The sequence below is a fragment of the Acinonyx jubatus genome, chromosome D3, assembly GCF_027475565.1.
Source record: "Acinonyx jubatus isolate Ajub_Pintada_27869175 chromosome D3, VMU_Ajub_asm_v1.0, whole genome shotgun sequence".
NCBI classification, from domain to species: Eukaryota; Metazoa; Chordata; class Mammalia; order Carnivora; family Felidae; genus Acinonyx; species Acinonyx jubatus.
In genome coordinates this window covers 65,261,691-65,279,821 of record NC_069392.1, presented here as the reverse complement: position 1 = coordinate 65,279,821, position 18,131 = coordinate 65,261,691, and the positions used below count along the sequence as shown (strand labels likewise).

The window sequence follows — 18,131 nt, the reverse complement described above, 5'->3', positions numbered from 1 at the left end:
AAAAAATTTCAAAAAACCTACTTAACTGTCTATGTTTGCTCCATATGTACTTGGGGAATTGGCATTTTAAAACTTGGTTAAGTCCAGCGGGCACCAATTAAAAAATATTTGTTGTATACAAAGCTTGATTCTAAGGTACAGGGGCAGTTTCATGGTCCATAAGACAGATGGAAACTCAGAGATACTTAGTTCGTAACTGCCAAGTTTTCCTTTAACTGTGGCTAGTTTTAAAGGAGGTTGAAGAGTGTGTATCATCTTCATGTGTGTTACAAACAAACATTCCAGAAGGATTCGTTTTCCTAAAGACCTTGAAATCACAAATAATCCTGAAAAAACTTTTTGTTTACGAAAGCGACCCTGGCCATTTAGGAATAGAACAGCCACAGTTTACAGATCATTTGTTTTCAAATTACATGAGTCTGGATGAATTTTTAATTTTGGAGAATTGACATTATTTCAAAGTTTGGGCATAAGGGAGACTATAAAAAGTGCAGGCGTAAGAAGCAATAAGTTATGTGAACTGTGTATTTTGTAAAATACGTTCCAAGCTGGTATTAAGGAACCAAGACTGATATGCAGGGCTGATACTTAGCGAGTGTGAACTAGGATGGTGACACTGCTTATTAGAACGTTGACCTGCTTTCTTACCGTTTGATAAATTGAACAGAATAGGGTCTGTTGTACTTCAGAAGAATTACCAGTTTGTCATCATCTATGAATTATGCAGTAATTGCTACAGCTAAATAGTCTAGTTTTTACTTTGTTTTATTGTTAATGTGCTCTTCTGTAGTTAGTGCTTATTTTAGTTTTATTTTTGTGCATAATTTTTATGTAATTAGTCCTACTGTGCAGAGTTTTCATATTTATAAATTTAATAATTTATAATAAAATATTAAATAGAACAAGAATGGAGAGATGACAAAGTTTTAATACATTTCTTAACATTCCTTTTAAACATCATAAATATGAATCTTCTGAATCTGCAGGAGAACAAAGAAGAAATGATATTAATAATGAACTGCAGCTTGGATCATCTTCTGATACTGTGCAACAATGAATTACAAAATAAAACAAAAAATTTGTATTTATGGAATGGAAAACAGCTTGATTATTTCAAGAAAGAATATGACTGCCTTATTATTGCTAGTGCCATATTGTCAGGTGTGAATGGTGCTCAAAAGTTGTACATTAAAATTGGAAAGTGCTAAACATTTACATACTTAATGTTTTGTTAAAGTTCATGGCTCAAGTAAGGAAAATGTGGTGTTATTAATAAGACCTATAGAGTCAGTTTCACTTAAGGAAGCATTTAAAATCCAGAAACTACAATTTCATCAGTGTTAATAAAACATTTAGAATGTACCATCTGAATTTTTAACACTACCTGCTTTTTAGTTAAAAATAATTGAGCGTTTTCACCCATGAAATATGTAGGTGGGCGTAAAAACATATCAATACAACATATTGCAATTGAAACTTACGGTGAAATAAGAAAACAGCATTTTACTAAACTTACAAAAACAAGGCAGTAATGTTTTAATCAGTATTCATGAAACCTCATCTATTTCGTGTAAGAGTTTTAATAGTATACTTAATATGTAAAATGCAGGACTTTGATAATAGTTTAAAGTTTTTTTGTCAGAAGGAATAACATCTGAAATACTGCATCAAACCTCAGTGTTAGTGTTTGAGAAAAAATGGTTTCAGTGAAAGTATTTCATTACAATGTTGGATTTTGTATAGAGAGCATCTGCATAATGCTAGGGAGAAAGTCAAGTTTAACCAAACTTAGAAACATTTCTAGGTGTCTTATTACGGCATTTTATAAGTCACCATATTCAGTTATCTTTGGATAAAGTGTCAAAAGATACAGATCAAGTGTCTTAAATCTCTCATCGGTATATATTGACTGGCACACATGAAATGATCATCAAAGACAATTAGAGTACATCTGAAGAGCTGAGAATTGAACTAATGAAAAAGTGAAGCATCTTTGCACCTTGCCGGGCAGGCTCCAGTGCTGGAGCTGCACAAACCGTTTGAAGACTATATCAAGCCTGTATATTTATCTCAATTGGTTATGAAGTGGGGATATTTAAACATGTAGAAAATGAGCGTTTTTGAGTGATTTGGCTCCAATACACAATATTGCAAGAGATATTAATACTTCCTTCCTTTAGCTTTATAAAAAAAAAGAGAAAGGTTTAAGTTATTCAAATGGACTGAGTGATTGAACAGACATTAAAAGTGATTGAACATATAAAATTAAGTAAGCTACAAAAAGCAGAAGCTATTTTAAAAAGAAAAATGTTATACCATTTGAAGCAAAACCAAATTAATAAAATTAAGTCAATTAAAAGACATGCCAGTAAACTGTCTTTGTGACTTGGTCAATAGTATGAAATGTTGACTATATAAAATTCAAAAGGTACTATAAGGGCTAGACAGATTTTGAGTTACTCTCTTCAGAAGCACAGGATTTGCTGAACAATATTAATGTAAAGAAACTCTTGGCTTATTGAGATGTCATCTAGTGAGTATCAGTTTAATGGGGAAGTCGTTGGAAAAGTTCGTTGTGATCCCCATTGTCCAGTTTTGGCTCAAATTCCATTGTATCATATAGCTAGTGACAGGCATATGGAGTGAAAAATCATATTAACAGTTTTTAAAGATGCTTTAGAAACTGATTTCATTGAAATGATTGGTGCTATAGCGTGTATCACTTGATAAGCATTTTTATCATATCCTTAGAGATTATAAGGGAATAAATATACTTTAAAAGAGTTATAAATTATTCATATTGGTTATTTAATATATTAAATATCATTTCCACAGATATTCTCTATTTTGAGTAACAGTCTAATATCAGACTTGTATTCTGTATGATCGTTATATTTGAGGTGACATTGAATGCTAGCATATAAAAATTCATAGAATTGAACAAGAAATTGGCCTGTCTCACTGACCTATACCTAGTATGTGATTTTTTTTTTTTAATGTTTTGAAATTTAGGGAGGTTTAGGGGAACTGACTTTGAAGTTTATTGCTAGACTTTTCACATCTGAAAATTTTTACTATTTATTGTTATAATTTTAATACTTTAAAATGGTATTACTGGGCAACCTTTTCCACATTCCTGTTTCTAAAGCTTAATTGGAGAGTCCCAGATCTTTGGTTCAGAAAACTGCATTAGCTTATAACCCAGTAAACCCTAAAATTTGGCTTGTTAGCGAGCAGCAGTTAACCAGGTGCTTGCTTTGTGCAGAGCACTGAACTGTGTACTACTCTTGATGTGGGGACAGAGTGACAGAGAGCAATCCATGAAACGGATCTCTGTTTAAGAAGTGCTACTTTAGTTGAAGCTTAATGTGGTTGGTGTATTTCTAAAAAAATAAATGTGAAGTATCTTTTAAGAGCCTAAGTATGTTTTTTTTTTTTTTAGTAGTCCGAATCCAGATCATTCTCTCATCATTTTTATTGCTTCTCATTCTATTAAATGATGAAGGGGAAAAGTTGACTTTGACTTCACAGTCCTCTGGCAGTTTTTGGACTGCTCCCTTTAAGTCTCTGGGTGGGGGTTTTTCCAGTTGTTTTGTGAGGGAATATGTTCATTTTGGGGTTTTATGCATCTAACTCTCACTGATCATGGTATTGAACTTCTCTGTGGCAGAATGGTAAGCACTTACCCCAAATGTTCTATGACTCATGATAAATACAAAATGATTTGGGGAAATAATTCTTGTCTCCAAACTATGAGACAACTATTAACAAAACATTTTTGTTTTAGGTTTGGATTTTCTTTCCCTTATTCCAGTTGATCCCCAGGTATGTATCCTGAATTTAAGCAACTAATTTGTATTTGATTGTTGGTTATGTCATACTAACTAAAAAATGACCAGTTGCATAAAATCAGGACAGTCAACTTGCAGTTACTTAACTTGATGGAAAGGAATTTCTATGTAAATATTTCACAATTTTATTTGGAGGACTACAGTTGCTATTTTTAAATTTATGATATTTTGACTTAATACCTGAATTTTTAGTTATATTTTATTTAGTTTTCAGAATCAGTTAGCATTTCTTACAAGCATTTGGGTGATTAAAGTGAGGGGAAGCAGTGCTGATGACTGGAAGTTAAAATTTCAGAGATTATCTGTGAAGCACTCATTCTATGCATAGAAAATAGCGGAAGCTGATTCAATAGTCCTGAATCATTAGCTTGATTCTTCCTTGTTTTTAAAGGCCGTCAGATACAGACTTTGGGGATGCCCCAATCCAAAGTTGCTATAAACCGATCATTCCGGTTTTCTCTGTCAGCAGTAAGAAACTCGAGGATCCCAGGGACCCAATAGTAAACGTGGACTGACGGACGTATATATCAGAGGCAGAACGGGGGGGGGGGGGGGGGGGGGGGGAAGGCATGGGGAAAGTGAAGCAGAGAGTGACTTTGGGAGAATTGTTGCAGGTAGGGAGGGCCAGAGGAAGACCCACAGAGCACTGCTTCATAGGCTGCAGAGGCCGCTAACCACAAGTCTTATACCGGCCTCCTGTGTCCGTACTCTGTATCTGATCACGCAAGCAACACTGGAAATTTGGGCCCAGGATAACGTGTGCAGAGTGAGGAATTTCTTCTCACTCTGAGTCAACTCTGTTACATTAGTAGATTCTATAGCAAAAGTATCTATACATCTTTCTAGGAAATGCATTCTTCAGGCTTGAAATATTACTGAATCTTAAGAGAACCACCCTTCTAAAAAATGATCTTAGAACCCATAGGATTTTGATTTCATAGTGCTATTTGGCATCCTTAGTGTCAGGCTAACTTATTTGATAAGCCAGTAGAAGGGTAAGGTTGTGCCTTCCGTTTTCCTTAAAATCCTTAGATTTGTCCTCCTTTACCTCCATAGTACCCCCCTTAGGCCCTTTGTCCTTTGTGCAGATACGTGCCAATACACGTGGTTAGATACACATGGTTAGAGGTAAAATGGCTGCACCCTGAGTATGACAAGAATTCGTAGAGCCTATTGATAGCAGAACTGTGGTATCAAGCGTTCATCTTATAAATGAAGAGAGTACCTTTTTACTACTAGACAGTCAAAAACTGCCTGAGAGGAAGTAGAAATAAAATGTAAGTTTCTGGGCTTTTTTCCAGATTGTTTAGCGGAAAATCAGAATTGATTCAATTTTAAAGAAGTTTAATGCCTTAGAAGTCTACTCTCTTTAGAGCACCCGAAACGCTCTCCCCCCTTAACCAGTATCCCTTTGATCTCTTTGTGTATGACGTTTATTTTATGGATGAACCAAGACCGTTACCCATGCTAAACACTGAACTACTTTTTCTGTCAGGCGGCCTACATTTCGGTCGTTGCTCTTCCACTGATTGGCAGCGTGAGCCTGGGGCTGTCGTTGCCATTTTAAGATTTTTTGGAAGATCGTGTAGTGAAAAAAACTTCAGTTTTAAGTTACTGTTTGGTAACTTAGTATCTCTAACGATAGGCTGGAATACTTTATAGAATTGATACCATTGATTGAATATTCTTACTGATCTTTTTTCAAATAGTTGATCTGAACACAAATTTTTAGGACTCCTCCTCTTGTATATAACTGGTCCTCACTTATTTTACTAAAATTAGTCGGTGCTGCTGTTTCTCACATTAAATATTTTCGTGGCGGTATTTAGCTCTTGTCTCTCTACTCCTCTTGGACGATATTATAGTGTTAAAACTTCAGGTTTGAATTTGAGAGTCAGCGATCAAGATGGTAAGGAGACTTGAAATCGGAATTCTTGAAGGGGGGCAGTATCAAGCCCCACAAGGAAGATTATATCTCCTTTCAGATTTATCCCCAAATTTTGTGATTATGTGGGATAATTCTCTGTTCTGAGTATCCTGTGGTAGTTAGCTACTGTATGGTCTCTGTTTTAGAATGAATGCTCTCTTCCTGATTACACAGGTATCATTTCATGTACGTCTAAAGGATTCAAGTGGTACTGTTGAGTTGATCAGTCTTAAAATTCTTGCTAAAGAGTCTGATTGACACTAAATTTTAAAAGAATTATTGAATTTTGTACTAGCATTTTTGCTTAATGCCATTAGAAATAAATATTGTAGCCTTTATGATGTGCTTTAAAGCTGGCATAAATGCATTTAGTGAGCAAATTCTTTTTGAGGTTAAGTATGAGTCATAATGGTGGGGCCAGTATTTACTATTAAATAATCTTAGTAGTTGTTGACATTTTGTACTTGGACCTGTATACTTGGTCTACAAATTCTGCAAGACTTGAGAGAATCAAAAATATGCTGCACTCACTAAACAGTAAAATAGCTAAAATCATACCACCTTCCATCCGAAGATGTGAAGTTTTGAGAAATTCTAAATCCCACTAGGATTTAAATATGTGGCTATCACTTATGCATATCTAACAATTTCTAGTCTCTTTATTTAAAACCAATGTAGCCTCTTCCTCATCGGCATCATTGTTTGTTTCAAGCAGTACTGTCCTCCTATGTTTTTGGATAGTCTCACCTCACCCTTAACAGCAAGCAGTACGTCTGTCACCACCACCAGCCCCCATGAAAGCAGTACTCATGTTAGTTCATCCAGCAGCAGGAGTGAGACAGGGGTCATAACCAGCAGTGGAAGTAACATTCCTGACATCATCTCATTGGACTAAAGGAGGACTCCCTCGATTCTAGGAATCATTCATCAAAACTGTTCTTTCTTGGATCTCTGGTCCGTGGAAGCTATTTTTTTTTGTAACGGTTACTTTGCTATTTATTGAAACGTCAAATGGATTCTTTTGCTTTCTGAGATGAACGCAGATGACTACAGCAAGAACCAAATGACATGCAAGGATTTTTCTTACTCATGCTGTACTGAGCATCAGATACATTCGGCCATAACTGTATCTTCTCGAGAGATGGATTTCAGTTTCATGTGTTACTGGATGGATTCTGCATACACATCGGTTAAAAATTTTTTTTGTTGTAATAAACAGCAATAAAATTATGTAAATATTCAAGTAAACTTTTTTCTAACTAAAAAGATGTAATCAGTGATTCTAAAATGACAGCAACTTCTGTTTAACCTGATGTGAAGGCAAGATACATGGAAGGAAGTCGTGTTTGCTGAATGAGTCCTTTCCACGGAGATTTGTTCCATTTCATTGAAGTAATGAAACCCTGCTAAGTGGCCACAGCTTGGGTTCCTCTTTTCTTCCTGATATCAGCCATCAAAGAGAAATGGCCTGTGTTGTGTATTTTCCCTGGTTGTCATTTACACTTTGATGTTGTTTGCTAGCAATTGCAGAGGAAAGTTCTGGGACTTGGCTGCTCTTTATCAATGATAGTACTAAAGAACGCTATGCAGATTTTGCCCTGACATAACGTGTGTTATTTTTGGTAATTGTACATGCTCATTCTAGAGATCTCTATAAAATTGGGCTTGCCTTCTCGAAAAAGAAATTCTATGCAGCCGTTGAATATTGAGTGAAATGTTTTTGGAGTAACATGTGGCTAGAATGTTCATTAGAATTTTGTTCACACTGACCAGAAATATCGAGAGCTTTGAGGCAGCAGAAGACCAGATTGGGGGGCGGCGGGAATAGCAAGAGTTTAATCTCTTCCTAGGAACTTCTTTGGCTCATTTATTTTATAGAATAACACAAATACTTGTTGAACCTTTTCAGATTTTACTAACACTAAGAATGCAAATATGGTTTACGACCCTGGTTTTATTTCTCACCAATACAGTTTCAGTGTCTGTGATGATTTTCAAACGTAAAGAAAACACAAACAATAGCAAGGCATGGGGACTGCATCAGATTTCCTTTTACTTTTTTTTAAAAGGCAATCTTTCCTGATACCATGAAGGACAAACAGAATTAGAAATGTTTGAATTTGAGTAACGAAGGTTTGGGGAGAGTGGCCTATAGCCCACTTTGAAAACCACTCATTCAGAATGTGCTTGATTTTAAAAACCTCAGGAGACTGAGTTTTACCCTTAGAGAAACATTTCTATCCAAATTTTCTATTTCCCTTTGTTTCATTTGGCTTCCTAAGTTTTTGAGGTCTCAAGGAATTAATACTTCATGTTTAGCTTTCTCTCCCTAGCTGTGTCTGTTTGAAAAATAAAACCCTTTTTAAAAATGACTTAATCTAACTGATTTCTCAAACCAAATTACCCAGATGAAGAGTCTCCCAATGTCAGTTAGACTAGGGACACAGTCGCATTACTTCAGGGCTGGTGTAACTCCCAGAAGCTGATTTGTCACTGCTTGGGTTTGTTTTGTTCTGTTGTTTTGTGGGTTTTTTGGTTTGTTTGTTTTCTTTTTCTTTTTTTTTTTTTTCCCTCTCAACACCACCTCAAGTTTTCAGGGCCACTGCTCTCTTTGTAAACAGACTTAATTTCATGTGATTTTCTTACATCATCCCCCCCTTTGGCTACATCTTCCCTTTACTTAATGTGTTACCCCCTTTTGGAGAGCTGCTTCCCATTAAAGCGTAGAAACAAAACCACGTCTCCCCGCCCGGGTTGCGCCATGGTGGCCATTTTACTTGCTTAGTCATCAGATCTCCAGTCCGTGTTACAATCTTTTGGTCCAGGTAGGGAATTTCTTTTAGTAAAATTTTCTGTTGCTGCTCGAAAGACAGACGCGATTTCTGTTCACTCTGTAATCAGATAGAAAACGTAACCCTCATTTGTGTGGTATAATTTGTTAATAAATAAATGATGTATATTTGTTACCATTTTGCTACCCTGTAGATTCTGAGACTCCCCCTCCCCCATTTAATCTACTAGAGTTTTATAAGGTAAATGGAAACACTCGTAGAAGTTCATTTATGTACTTGGTTCTTGTAACCAATACCTCTGTGCTTTTATAGTTTTGCTTTGTTTCCTTTTCTACTATTTTATGTGAACAGTTTTAGTGTTCCTTTTTGGTGCTTTACACTGAAATTACATAGAAGATTTTAATTTATACAGGCAACTAATGTTTTTAAAAACACATTTTTAAGTTTGTAATCTTAAGATTGGGCTTTTAGTGTGTTATCTTTGAAGGTGAGTACTTTTCTTTATGCTTTTGCCTTATGACGACAGCATGATCCATTAAGCCATTATGGTTTCTTTTCATTTGCATTTTTGTTTTTTTTTTTAGTATGGTCACCAAATACTTTTACTGAGACCCTGACTTTTCAGCAGTGTGTTTTGCTTGCCCAGATTTCTGCTTAACCAAGTGTAATACAGTTTCAGAGGCCATTGTCTTAGCTGTCAGCCAACCAGTGATTATGTGGACTATCTTGTTTAAGGAAGGGAACTGCAGCTTCTAGTCTCCTCTTACAAACACTGAGGCAACCTATAGTTTTGGTCTTTATTCCTGTGTAGAAATGGGAAGGGCTTTTCTTGCCTTTGGTGACTCTTGACACTGTAATCAGTGCTGAATATAGCTTCACAGCTAAGCTCTGCTGACATTCACAAACTTTCTGACCCTAAGGTGAGCCGCTTTAGGATTTTATGTCCATTTCTGCCCAGAAGGTAAAAATCCTTGGCACTGTCATAGGATAATTAGATGGCCAAATGAAATAATAGAGCTAAATTCAGGTTATGTGGCACTTATCTTAGAACGTGCTTCAGGAAAGCTAGGATGAAAATACTATGATTAGGTGAGGGTTGTAACAGCGTAAGTAAGTTGAGCCATATAACTCTTGGTGTAAAACAAGTTTCTCTAGGGTAGAATCTTAAAGAGTTTGAAGAAAGGTTAAAATGTTGGACTGTAGGTGGAATGGTGTTCAACAGAGACTATTTTGACTTTGAGATTAGACCTTTCGGGCATTCTGCCTTCAGACCAGTCCTGGACACGTGTCACTTAGTAACCAAGTTTGTTTGTTTTTCTTCTGCTAATAAGTATTCATTAGTTACGTTTTGTCTTTTTCAGTAAATTTAATTCTTACAAACCATTAGTTTAATTCTCAAATATGCTTTTTATTTCTCTCTAGCCCCTAATTGGTACAAAAGCGCTTAACTATTTACTTTTTCTCCTCTTTTTTTTTTTTTTAAGTAAACACTTGTTTTCCAAATTTTTTTTCATTTTGAAAAATGCAGAACAGCGCGCCATTTAAACTTGGGTCTGATGTGTTTTGTGGCCCTGGATCCACGTGCTGTGGGAACTGTCATTAAGATCAGTGATTGCTGGCTTGGCCCTCTTCACCATCTTTTCTGCTGTAGTTCCACATGAATATGGTGAAACTTGGGGAAAACAATTTAAGAAGTTCTCTGACATTTTTTGTTTTTGTTTTTGTTTTTAGTCTGATGCTCCTGTCACATGAATGGTTTGTAGGCCCCCTTTTTTTGTTATTAGGAGCCACACTCCCAATTCCTAGCAGAACAAATAAAGCTGTATAAAAATGCCCATTCTTCTTTAATCCTTGATTCAATAATGTTTGGGGTTTTTTTTTGTCTATGCCAGTAATACACACTCATTTTGGAAATTTTAGACAATACAGAAGGCTTATAAAGAAAAATAATAATTGCTTGTATTACATCACCCAAGAAAAAAAAACCCTTTGATATTTTTGCATATTCTTGCCGGTCTCTTTGCTTCTTGTACATGTTTTTACATAGGTTTATTCATTCTCGGTATAATTTGTATCTTGGTTTTTTCCTCAGTCTACATGTCATTAAAAACTGTCAACTCTTATTAATTGCTTGATATTCCATTGTATGGATATGCCACGATTTGTGTAACCTTTCCCCATGGGGCATTTTAGATTGCATCTCATAAAGTTACAGCAAATGTCTTTGTGCATAAATTATTTCCTTAGGGCGAATTACTAGAGGTGGAATTTCTGGGTCGAGGATATGAACGCTTTTGTAGTTCTTGACTCATGCCACTTTTCCAAATGATTTTACTGATTTGTCCTCCAACCATATGATATGAGAAGAACCCTTTAACCATATTTTTCAAGAATATGCACCGTTTACCTTAGTGCCGGCGTCCACACTATGACCCTCAACCCTCCCCACCCTGGTGAGCGGGGGCTGATTTGGAAATGGTTGGCAAAGATGTTCCCCGGCTGTGTCAGTTTCAACTACCTCTACCTGACATGTTCCAGAAACACCTGCCTAAGATATCCAAGTAATTTTTCACATAGTTTTACTTGCCCTGTGAAAGTCCATTGTAAGACTGTATTTTCCATCCTAGTTAGAAAGTCTTGACGGTTTTTTTTTAATAAAGCATTTGTGCCTAGGGCCAGCCCTTAGTAGCCAGCTTTCTTTTTTCCTTTCTGTAGGCTCCATTTTGGGTTTTCTGAGCTCCCCAAAGCCAGTAGGATCTCCTGAGCCCAAGGCAGTCCAAACCAAACTGGAAGAGTGGTAAGGCTAAACAATGAAAGCAGGGCCAAATTTTGCTTGTTTCACTTTGTGTTCTTTTGTGTTTCCAATGGCATCTTGGTGTTCTAAGGGCAGCTCTGGCGTAAGAAAAACATTGCTTCCTCAGATGTTCAAGGTGTGTTATTTTCTTGATTGGCATGCCACATAATTTCCCAAACTGCTTTTTATTTCAGAATGGCTTTTAAAGCTTCCTTCATCTTGTGTTCTCAAAGCTTAACTCTTACGTGAAGAAGAATATTGTGTTATAAAATAGAATATGCCTCTTATTTTGGCCTTTGTCAAACTATTCAGATATTCAGTATGTTTTATAAGTGTTTATGGGATAGAGTAGAATAAAAGATCTGGTCCCAGGCTTCAAAGGGCTCGTGATCAACTTTTCAGAAATCAAGAATTCTTAACCTACGTTGTGCTAAGAATTTTACAAAAGTGTCTTATTCCTTACAATAGCCCTTCAAAGGAAAGAGGTATTGTCCACATTTAACAGATGAAGGACTAGATTTAGGAAAGTTTCTCAGTGGACTTGGAAGTCTTAAACGGACCTACATCAAAAGCCCTCATTAAATGGAAGTGACATTAATCAGGCTATTTGGGAATCTAGACATAAGATCATGAGAACTGATTTTAGGTGATGGCCCCAGGAATATAGAAGGAGGACACTGGAGCCATTTCAAAGGAAGACTCAAGATTCAGTGTCATGAATAGATACAGGAGTAGGGGCTGAGTCTGTTTCTCAAGCCTGGATAACCAGGGTAATGGTGCTGTTTACAGAGACAGGAGGCAGTTAGAATGGGCATAGTCGTTTAGGAAAGACCGTGAGTTTGATGGTAAGCATGAGATTTCAAAAGGGAAGGGTCCACGAAGCTCATGTTTGCTTTTCTGCAGTCTTTTAAGATGTGCAGCCTTCCTTCATCTGCCATTTCATCCACTTGCCTTCATTCTGTAGGTATTCTGGTCACTCCCAGTTGCCCATCAACCCTATTTGCTAAACCATGCTCACGGCGTCTCAGCCTTTTCTTTGGATTTTTCCCTTCACTGCCTTGTCACCCATACCCTGCACCTCTCGTCAGTGTGGGCTGTGTTCACTCACATTCCACGTAACTTAAAGAGGTGGGTGGTTGCTGCCCTTTCTCTGTTACAGTTTCTAAATAATTTTTCCCAAGGCCTCTGACAAAAATATGCCCCATTTGTAGCCCATGCCAAGGTTATACTGTTAGTACTTCTACTCTTACCAAGGAACCTGATCGTGACCTTGGATTTGCTGAAGGCGTCGCTTCCTGACTCACCGTGTTTCTTGCCGTCTCTGACTTTGTAGTTAGTCTTCAACGTTTTGATGGATGATCCATTCAACAGTCTAGCCTGTAAGATTTTTGGTTACCTCCAGTTTCTTCCACTGAAATGTCCGGCCACTATCTCACCATCTCACCCCTTGTATTTTCTCTGTATTTCTTGTCTAAGGCTCCTCCTTCATTATTACAGCCACAAACATATCCTCAGACCCCTCCTTCAGGGTCATCTATTCATCCTTTGATTTGACATCGCATGTTCCTTTTGCCCATTCTCATCAATTATCACAAGTGTGACTACTCTCAAACCGCACCTGTGTCTGCAGATGACCTTACTTCCTGATGCACTCAGAAGATTCAGTATGTCAACACGATTTTGTCTCCATGTGTGCCCACTTTCATTCTCCTTCATTCCAGTCTGAGGATGAGGTGGGCCCAAAGGCCAATTCAGCCACATTGGCTTTTTGACTCTTGTCTCCTTTTGTCATCCTCAGGACCTTCCTCCATCACACTTCCTCTTTCCTGCCTGCCTTTCACCTCTCTACCGCTGCTTTTGGCCAACAAAATCTCAGTTATCCAATATTAGGTGGTATTGTTACATGCCAGGCATTATATCAGGTTCTCAGAACACAGGAGAGATCCTCTTCACCAAAGCTGCGCTTGAGTAGAGTGAAGATGAGTGAAGTAGGGAGATTACAGTGCAGTGGTACAAGGCAAAATACAGGGTGCTGCAGTAGCGTGTAGACGGGGCCACGAATTGATTTCATGGCCGTGTCGCACAAGTAGGACCATGGGAGTGGAGGAGCTGTCAAGACAATGGCAAATGTTCAGAATAGCTGGACGTCTGCTAAGGAGTATTAGGAATGCAAGAAATCGTGAAGGGCCCTGTAAAGACGCGCGAAGGGTGGAGGTGTTCTCACGGTCATTAACAGCAGCGTTCGTTGAGTTTGGTACAATGGTCTCCATTTTACAAGTGTGCGAACACATCGTGAGAGGCTGAGTGACTTGCCTGTGGCCCCCTCATGAGTGGGGAGGTGGGCTTCAAGTCCAGCTTCTGCCACCCCAGGCCGTCCGTGGTCGTTCTGCCTAAACAGTACGTATTTCCTAACACATCACCCCATTTATAATTCTACATGGCACTTGCCACAACCTGTGCTTATTTTACGTGTTGGTTCACTGTGTGTTGTCTGTTTCCCTTACTAGATTGTAAGCTCCGTGAGGGCAGGGGTGATCTCCTTTCACTTGCATCCCAGAGCCTAACAAGGTGTGTGGTGCAAAGTAGGTGCTCAATAAATATTCGTAAATGAAGAAATGGTGGGTAACCGTTTGTACTTGACTTGTGCTGACTGGAACTGATTTAATACGCAAGCAGCAGACGTTCACCAAGAGAGGAAAACGAGGAGGTGCACATTTGGGGCAGAAGGTGGAGGTGACAGGTGCTTGGGATTTGGGAGGAAGTCAGTGCAGTGACCTAGACTCCAGAATCTTAGAGGGAAAAGTCCCGGGAATGGGGAACTGGTAGGGCAGTGCACACTGAGGATATGTGTGCAGACACAGCCTCCTGTGTGTATATACAACTGCGGAAATTCTGTGTGTAATCTATGTACTTAGGACCACTCATCCCGGTCAGGTACACCGCACTGAGTTACACAGTACAATCATAGATGTAATTCTGGTTTATCAGCTATAGTCTCTGAAGGCCAACAACGACCCAAGTCAACACGGGACTCTGTACTTTGGAATTGGAACAAGAATCAGTTGACGTCAGTTCCAGATGTCTCTGGAAGTCATGCCCACATGCCATTAGATGAGCAATAGGTGTATCCTAAAACACACTGGTAGTACTGAAACCACGGAGGTGTAAGAGCCCAACCAGAGAAGTCAGTGAGAGAAGTTCTAGAAAAGGAACACAAGGAGATTGAGAAGAAACACCTGTGGTAGAAAGGAAATCGGGAATGATACCAGAGAGCCCAAAACCATAGAGTATTTCAAGAAGAGAGTAGTCAGTGGAGTTAATAGCTCCTATAACGTAAAAAGTATCCATTAAAAAAAAATGAATTTCAGAAACACCGTGTTTGATTGAATCTATACTTAATTGATTGTAACAGCTTCATGTAAACAAAAACCTAATTAAACTATGCCCCCTTGCTTTCAATCCCATTGACTTTAGGAAGATGTAGCCTCGTACAATGTGGGGGAGGAGTGAATATGCATCTATCTAAGAATTTAAGAGTTATGATAATCTCTCTCTTTCCCTGGTTTTCTCAACCAGGCCATATCTACTCATTTCACCAAGAACAATTTCAGCAGCACGATGAGGGTAAATCTAGGTTGCAGTGAGGACTGCAAAGTACAGACATGAAGTGTGCAAGTATAGATAACGCAGCTGGCTCTGATTCGGGGTGAGGCTCTACCAACAGAAAAGTGTATGGTTGAGGGAATCTTTTTTTTAAGATGGGAAAAACTTGAGTCTCCTGTTTAAGTGCTAACTGGACAGTGGGATGCAGTCCGTAGAGAGGGAGAGGTGAGTGTGGGTGGTGCAGTAGGGGTTGGCCAAGATCATTGGTACATCTAGATTCTTAAGCAAGAGGGAGAAGTTGGGATCCCTATCAGAGGCATATGAGGGATGGGTATGCACACAGGTGTGTCAGTTGGATAGCAGAGAGTTTGAAGTTTTCATCTAATGGTTTTGCTTTTATGTTTTTGAGAACCAAGAGATACAAGGACAATAGAGATAGAAATAACAAGTGTTAGCAAGGCTGTGGAGAAAAGGGAACTTCTGTGCACTGTTCATGGGAATGTAAATTGGCACAGCCACTATGGAAAACATTTTGGAGGATCTTCAAAAAATCAAAAATAAGACCATACGATCCAGCAATTCCACTTGTGGGTATTTGCTTGAAGAAAATGAGAACACGGATTCAAAAAGATATATGCACATCTATGTTTGTTGTAGCATTATTTATAATAGCCAAGATATGGAAGCAGCCTAAGTGACTTTCAACAGATAGATTTAATAGATGTATGGATAAAGTGTGTACATACACACACACACACACACACACACACACACCAATATTATGCAGCCATAAAAATTATAAAATCTTACATTTGCAGCAGCATGGAAGGTCCTAGAAGGTATTATACTAAGTGAAAGAAGAGAAGGAAAAATACCATATGATTTCACATGTGGGATCTAGAAAACCAAAAAACAAACAAATACAACAAACTGGTGGTTGCCAGAGGGGAGGGTGTGCCGGCATGGCCGATACAGTCGAGGAGGATTAAGAAGCACAAAGTTCCAGTTACAAGTTAGAGATGAAAAATACAGCACAGGGAATATAAGCAGTAATATTGTAACAATTTTATATAGTGACAAATGGTAACTATAATGGACAATAGACTTGGCAATGGCATACATTTTTCTGTAGGACTTTTCAGCAGTGCTCATTGGTAAAGTCTATTATTCAGGGTTGGGTTTTGGTAAAGTTCGTGCAACAGAAGAATGACAGGAATAACATCTTGAGGGAGCTGGCAAGTAGTTGACACAATGAAAGCTCAGCTGCCATCACACTCCTGAAATTATTCTTACTGAAGTCAAAACGTGCATGTAATCGTCAAAGTTGGACTTGACTTGTCAACATCTGCATTTGACACAGTCCCTTCCATTCCTTGGTTTTTGTGACAACACAACTCTTATTTCTGACTTTTTCAGGAACTCCTCCTCTTCTCTCTGCCCTGGAAATGCAAATGTAGCTGTGACCTTGCTTGGTTGACTGCTTTTCCCAGCCACTTGACCCACATTCCTTGTTACACTCAACTACTCCACTAGAATGTAATTTCCACGAGGGCTAGAATCTTTGGTATTTTTTAACCACACTATTGCAAGTGCCTAGAATAGTTTTCCTTTCAACCCATGCCATTACCTTTGAAGTGAGTTTCTTGTAGATAGCGGACGGTTTGTTTTATGGTAGAACGTTTATTGAGACATAATTCACATATAGTTGTAGTTTGCAAGGGCTGCTGTGAAAATGTTCCACAAATGGGGAGACTTAAACAACGGAAACGTATTTTCTCATGATGTGGAGGCCGTAAGTCTGAAGTCAGGGTGTCTGGAGGGTTGGTCCTCTCTAAGGGCTCTGAGGAGGATCTACTCCAGGTCTCTCTCTGGCTTATTGGTGGCCGTCTTCACCCTATGTCACCTCACATTGTCTCCCCTCCATGCCTGTCTAAGGACACTATTTATATTGGATTAGGGCCCACATTAATGGCCTCATTTTAACTTGATTACTTGTAAAGATTCTATCTCCAAATAAGGCCCCATTTTGAGGCACTGAGGGTCAGGACTCCAGCATAACTTTTTTTGTGGGGGACACAATTCAACACATAGCCCACACAGTTCACTCATTCAAAGTGTACAACTCATTGGTTTTTGTTAAATTCACGGTTGTGTGACCACACCTTTTTACAACTTTATCATCGCCCCCAAAAGGAACTCTTTGCCCATTAGCAATCACCCATCCCGGGGTGAGAGAAGAAGTCTAGGCTTTCCACTTGACCTCTGCTGATGGGTAGTGATGGAACCTGAAGTTTTTCCTGTGGTGTTTGACTGGAGTGATTACTGTCTAAATTATGATTTAAAAACAAGCAGACAAAAACTAAGATGTCAGAATGTTTTGTTTTCTCAAAAGTCCATACAGCAGGCACCTGGGTGGCTTAGTCAGTTGAGCATCCGACTCTTGATTTCTGCTCGGGTCATGATCTCATGGTCACAGGCAGGGAATTGAGCCCCGCGTTAGTCTCTGCGCTGAGCATGGAGCCTGCTTGAGATTCTCTCTCTCGCTCCCCCCCTCCCCTGACCCTCTCTAACAATAACAAAAGGCCATACAGCAAGTGTTGGCTAATAGAAATCTCTAAGGAAAGAGCTTCAGCAAATTGCTAGAACTACTATACATTATTAAAGAGTTAACAGTGGTTAATCTCAGGTTGTGTGGAATGATTCTGTCAATCTATTCATATGGGATTTCATTGTCTTTTGCAAAGTTCTTGAATTTCAGCGTCCCCCGTGTTAATCACAGATTCTGAATAGATAGGTAGCCTTGGTCGTGGTTTCATCATCCCTCCCCTCCTCCCTGGGAGCCATGGCGGAACGATATCCGAGAAGGATTTCACAGGTGGGGGAGCAGGAGAGAGCGGGATGTGTATATCTCTTCTGAATACAAAAATAATAGTCCTTGTAAAAGAAAGATCTGAAATTATGATGAAATGGATGTTTCACCCAGAAAAAAATTGCATTTTTAGTCTCGCATTTGTTTTCTTTCAATTTGCTACCAATCCGTTAACATGAAAGCTTCATTAATAGACGTTTCAAGGGATGATAATTGTTTGAGATTTGATTGTTTCTTAAATCACATGCCTGTACCTCTCAGGGGAGAAAGGACAAAAAGTCTAGCAAAAGCTCTG

The 18,131-nt window shown here is 38.6% G+C and overlaps 1 protein-coding gene across 14 annotated transcripts in view; it reads left to right on the top strand.

Moving 5' to 3' along the window:
* The window catches only part of PIAS2 (protein inhibitor of activated STAT 2), a 144,821-nt gene that overhangs the window by 89,190 nt on the left and 37,500 nt on the right, over positions 1–18,131 (top strand). For 8 of the 14 annotated variants that reach the window (XM_053205551.1, XM_027068911.2, XM_053205542.1 and 5 more), the window contains 2 exons: positions 3,788–3,825; positions 6,491–11,367. In XM_053205551.1, coding sequence (XP_053061526.1) covers positions 3,788–3,825; positions 6,491–6,673 — 221 coding nt within the window. In that variant the 3' untranslated portion in view covers positions 6,674–11,367. Of the gene's footprint in view, positions 1–986; positions 3,414–3,787; positions 3,826–6,456; positions 13,981–16,383; positions 16,516–18,131 lie in introns of those variants that run through there. The other 6 variants (XM_053205541.1, XM_053205545.1, XM_015069996.3 and 3 more) reach the window with 6 other exon arrangements.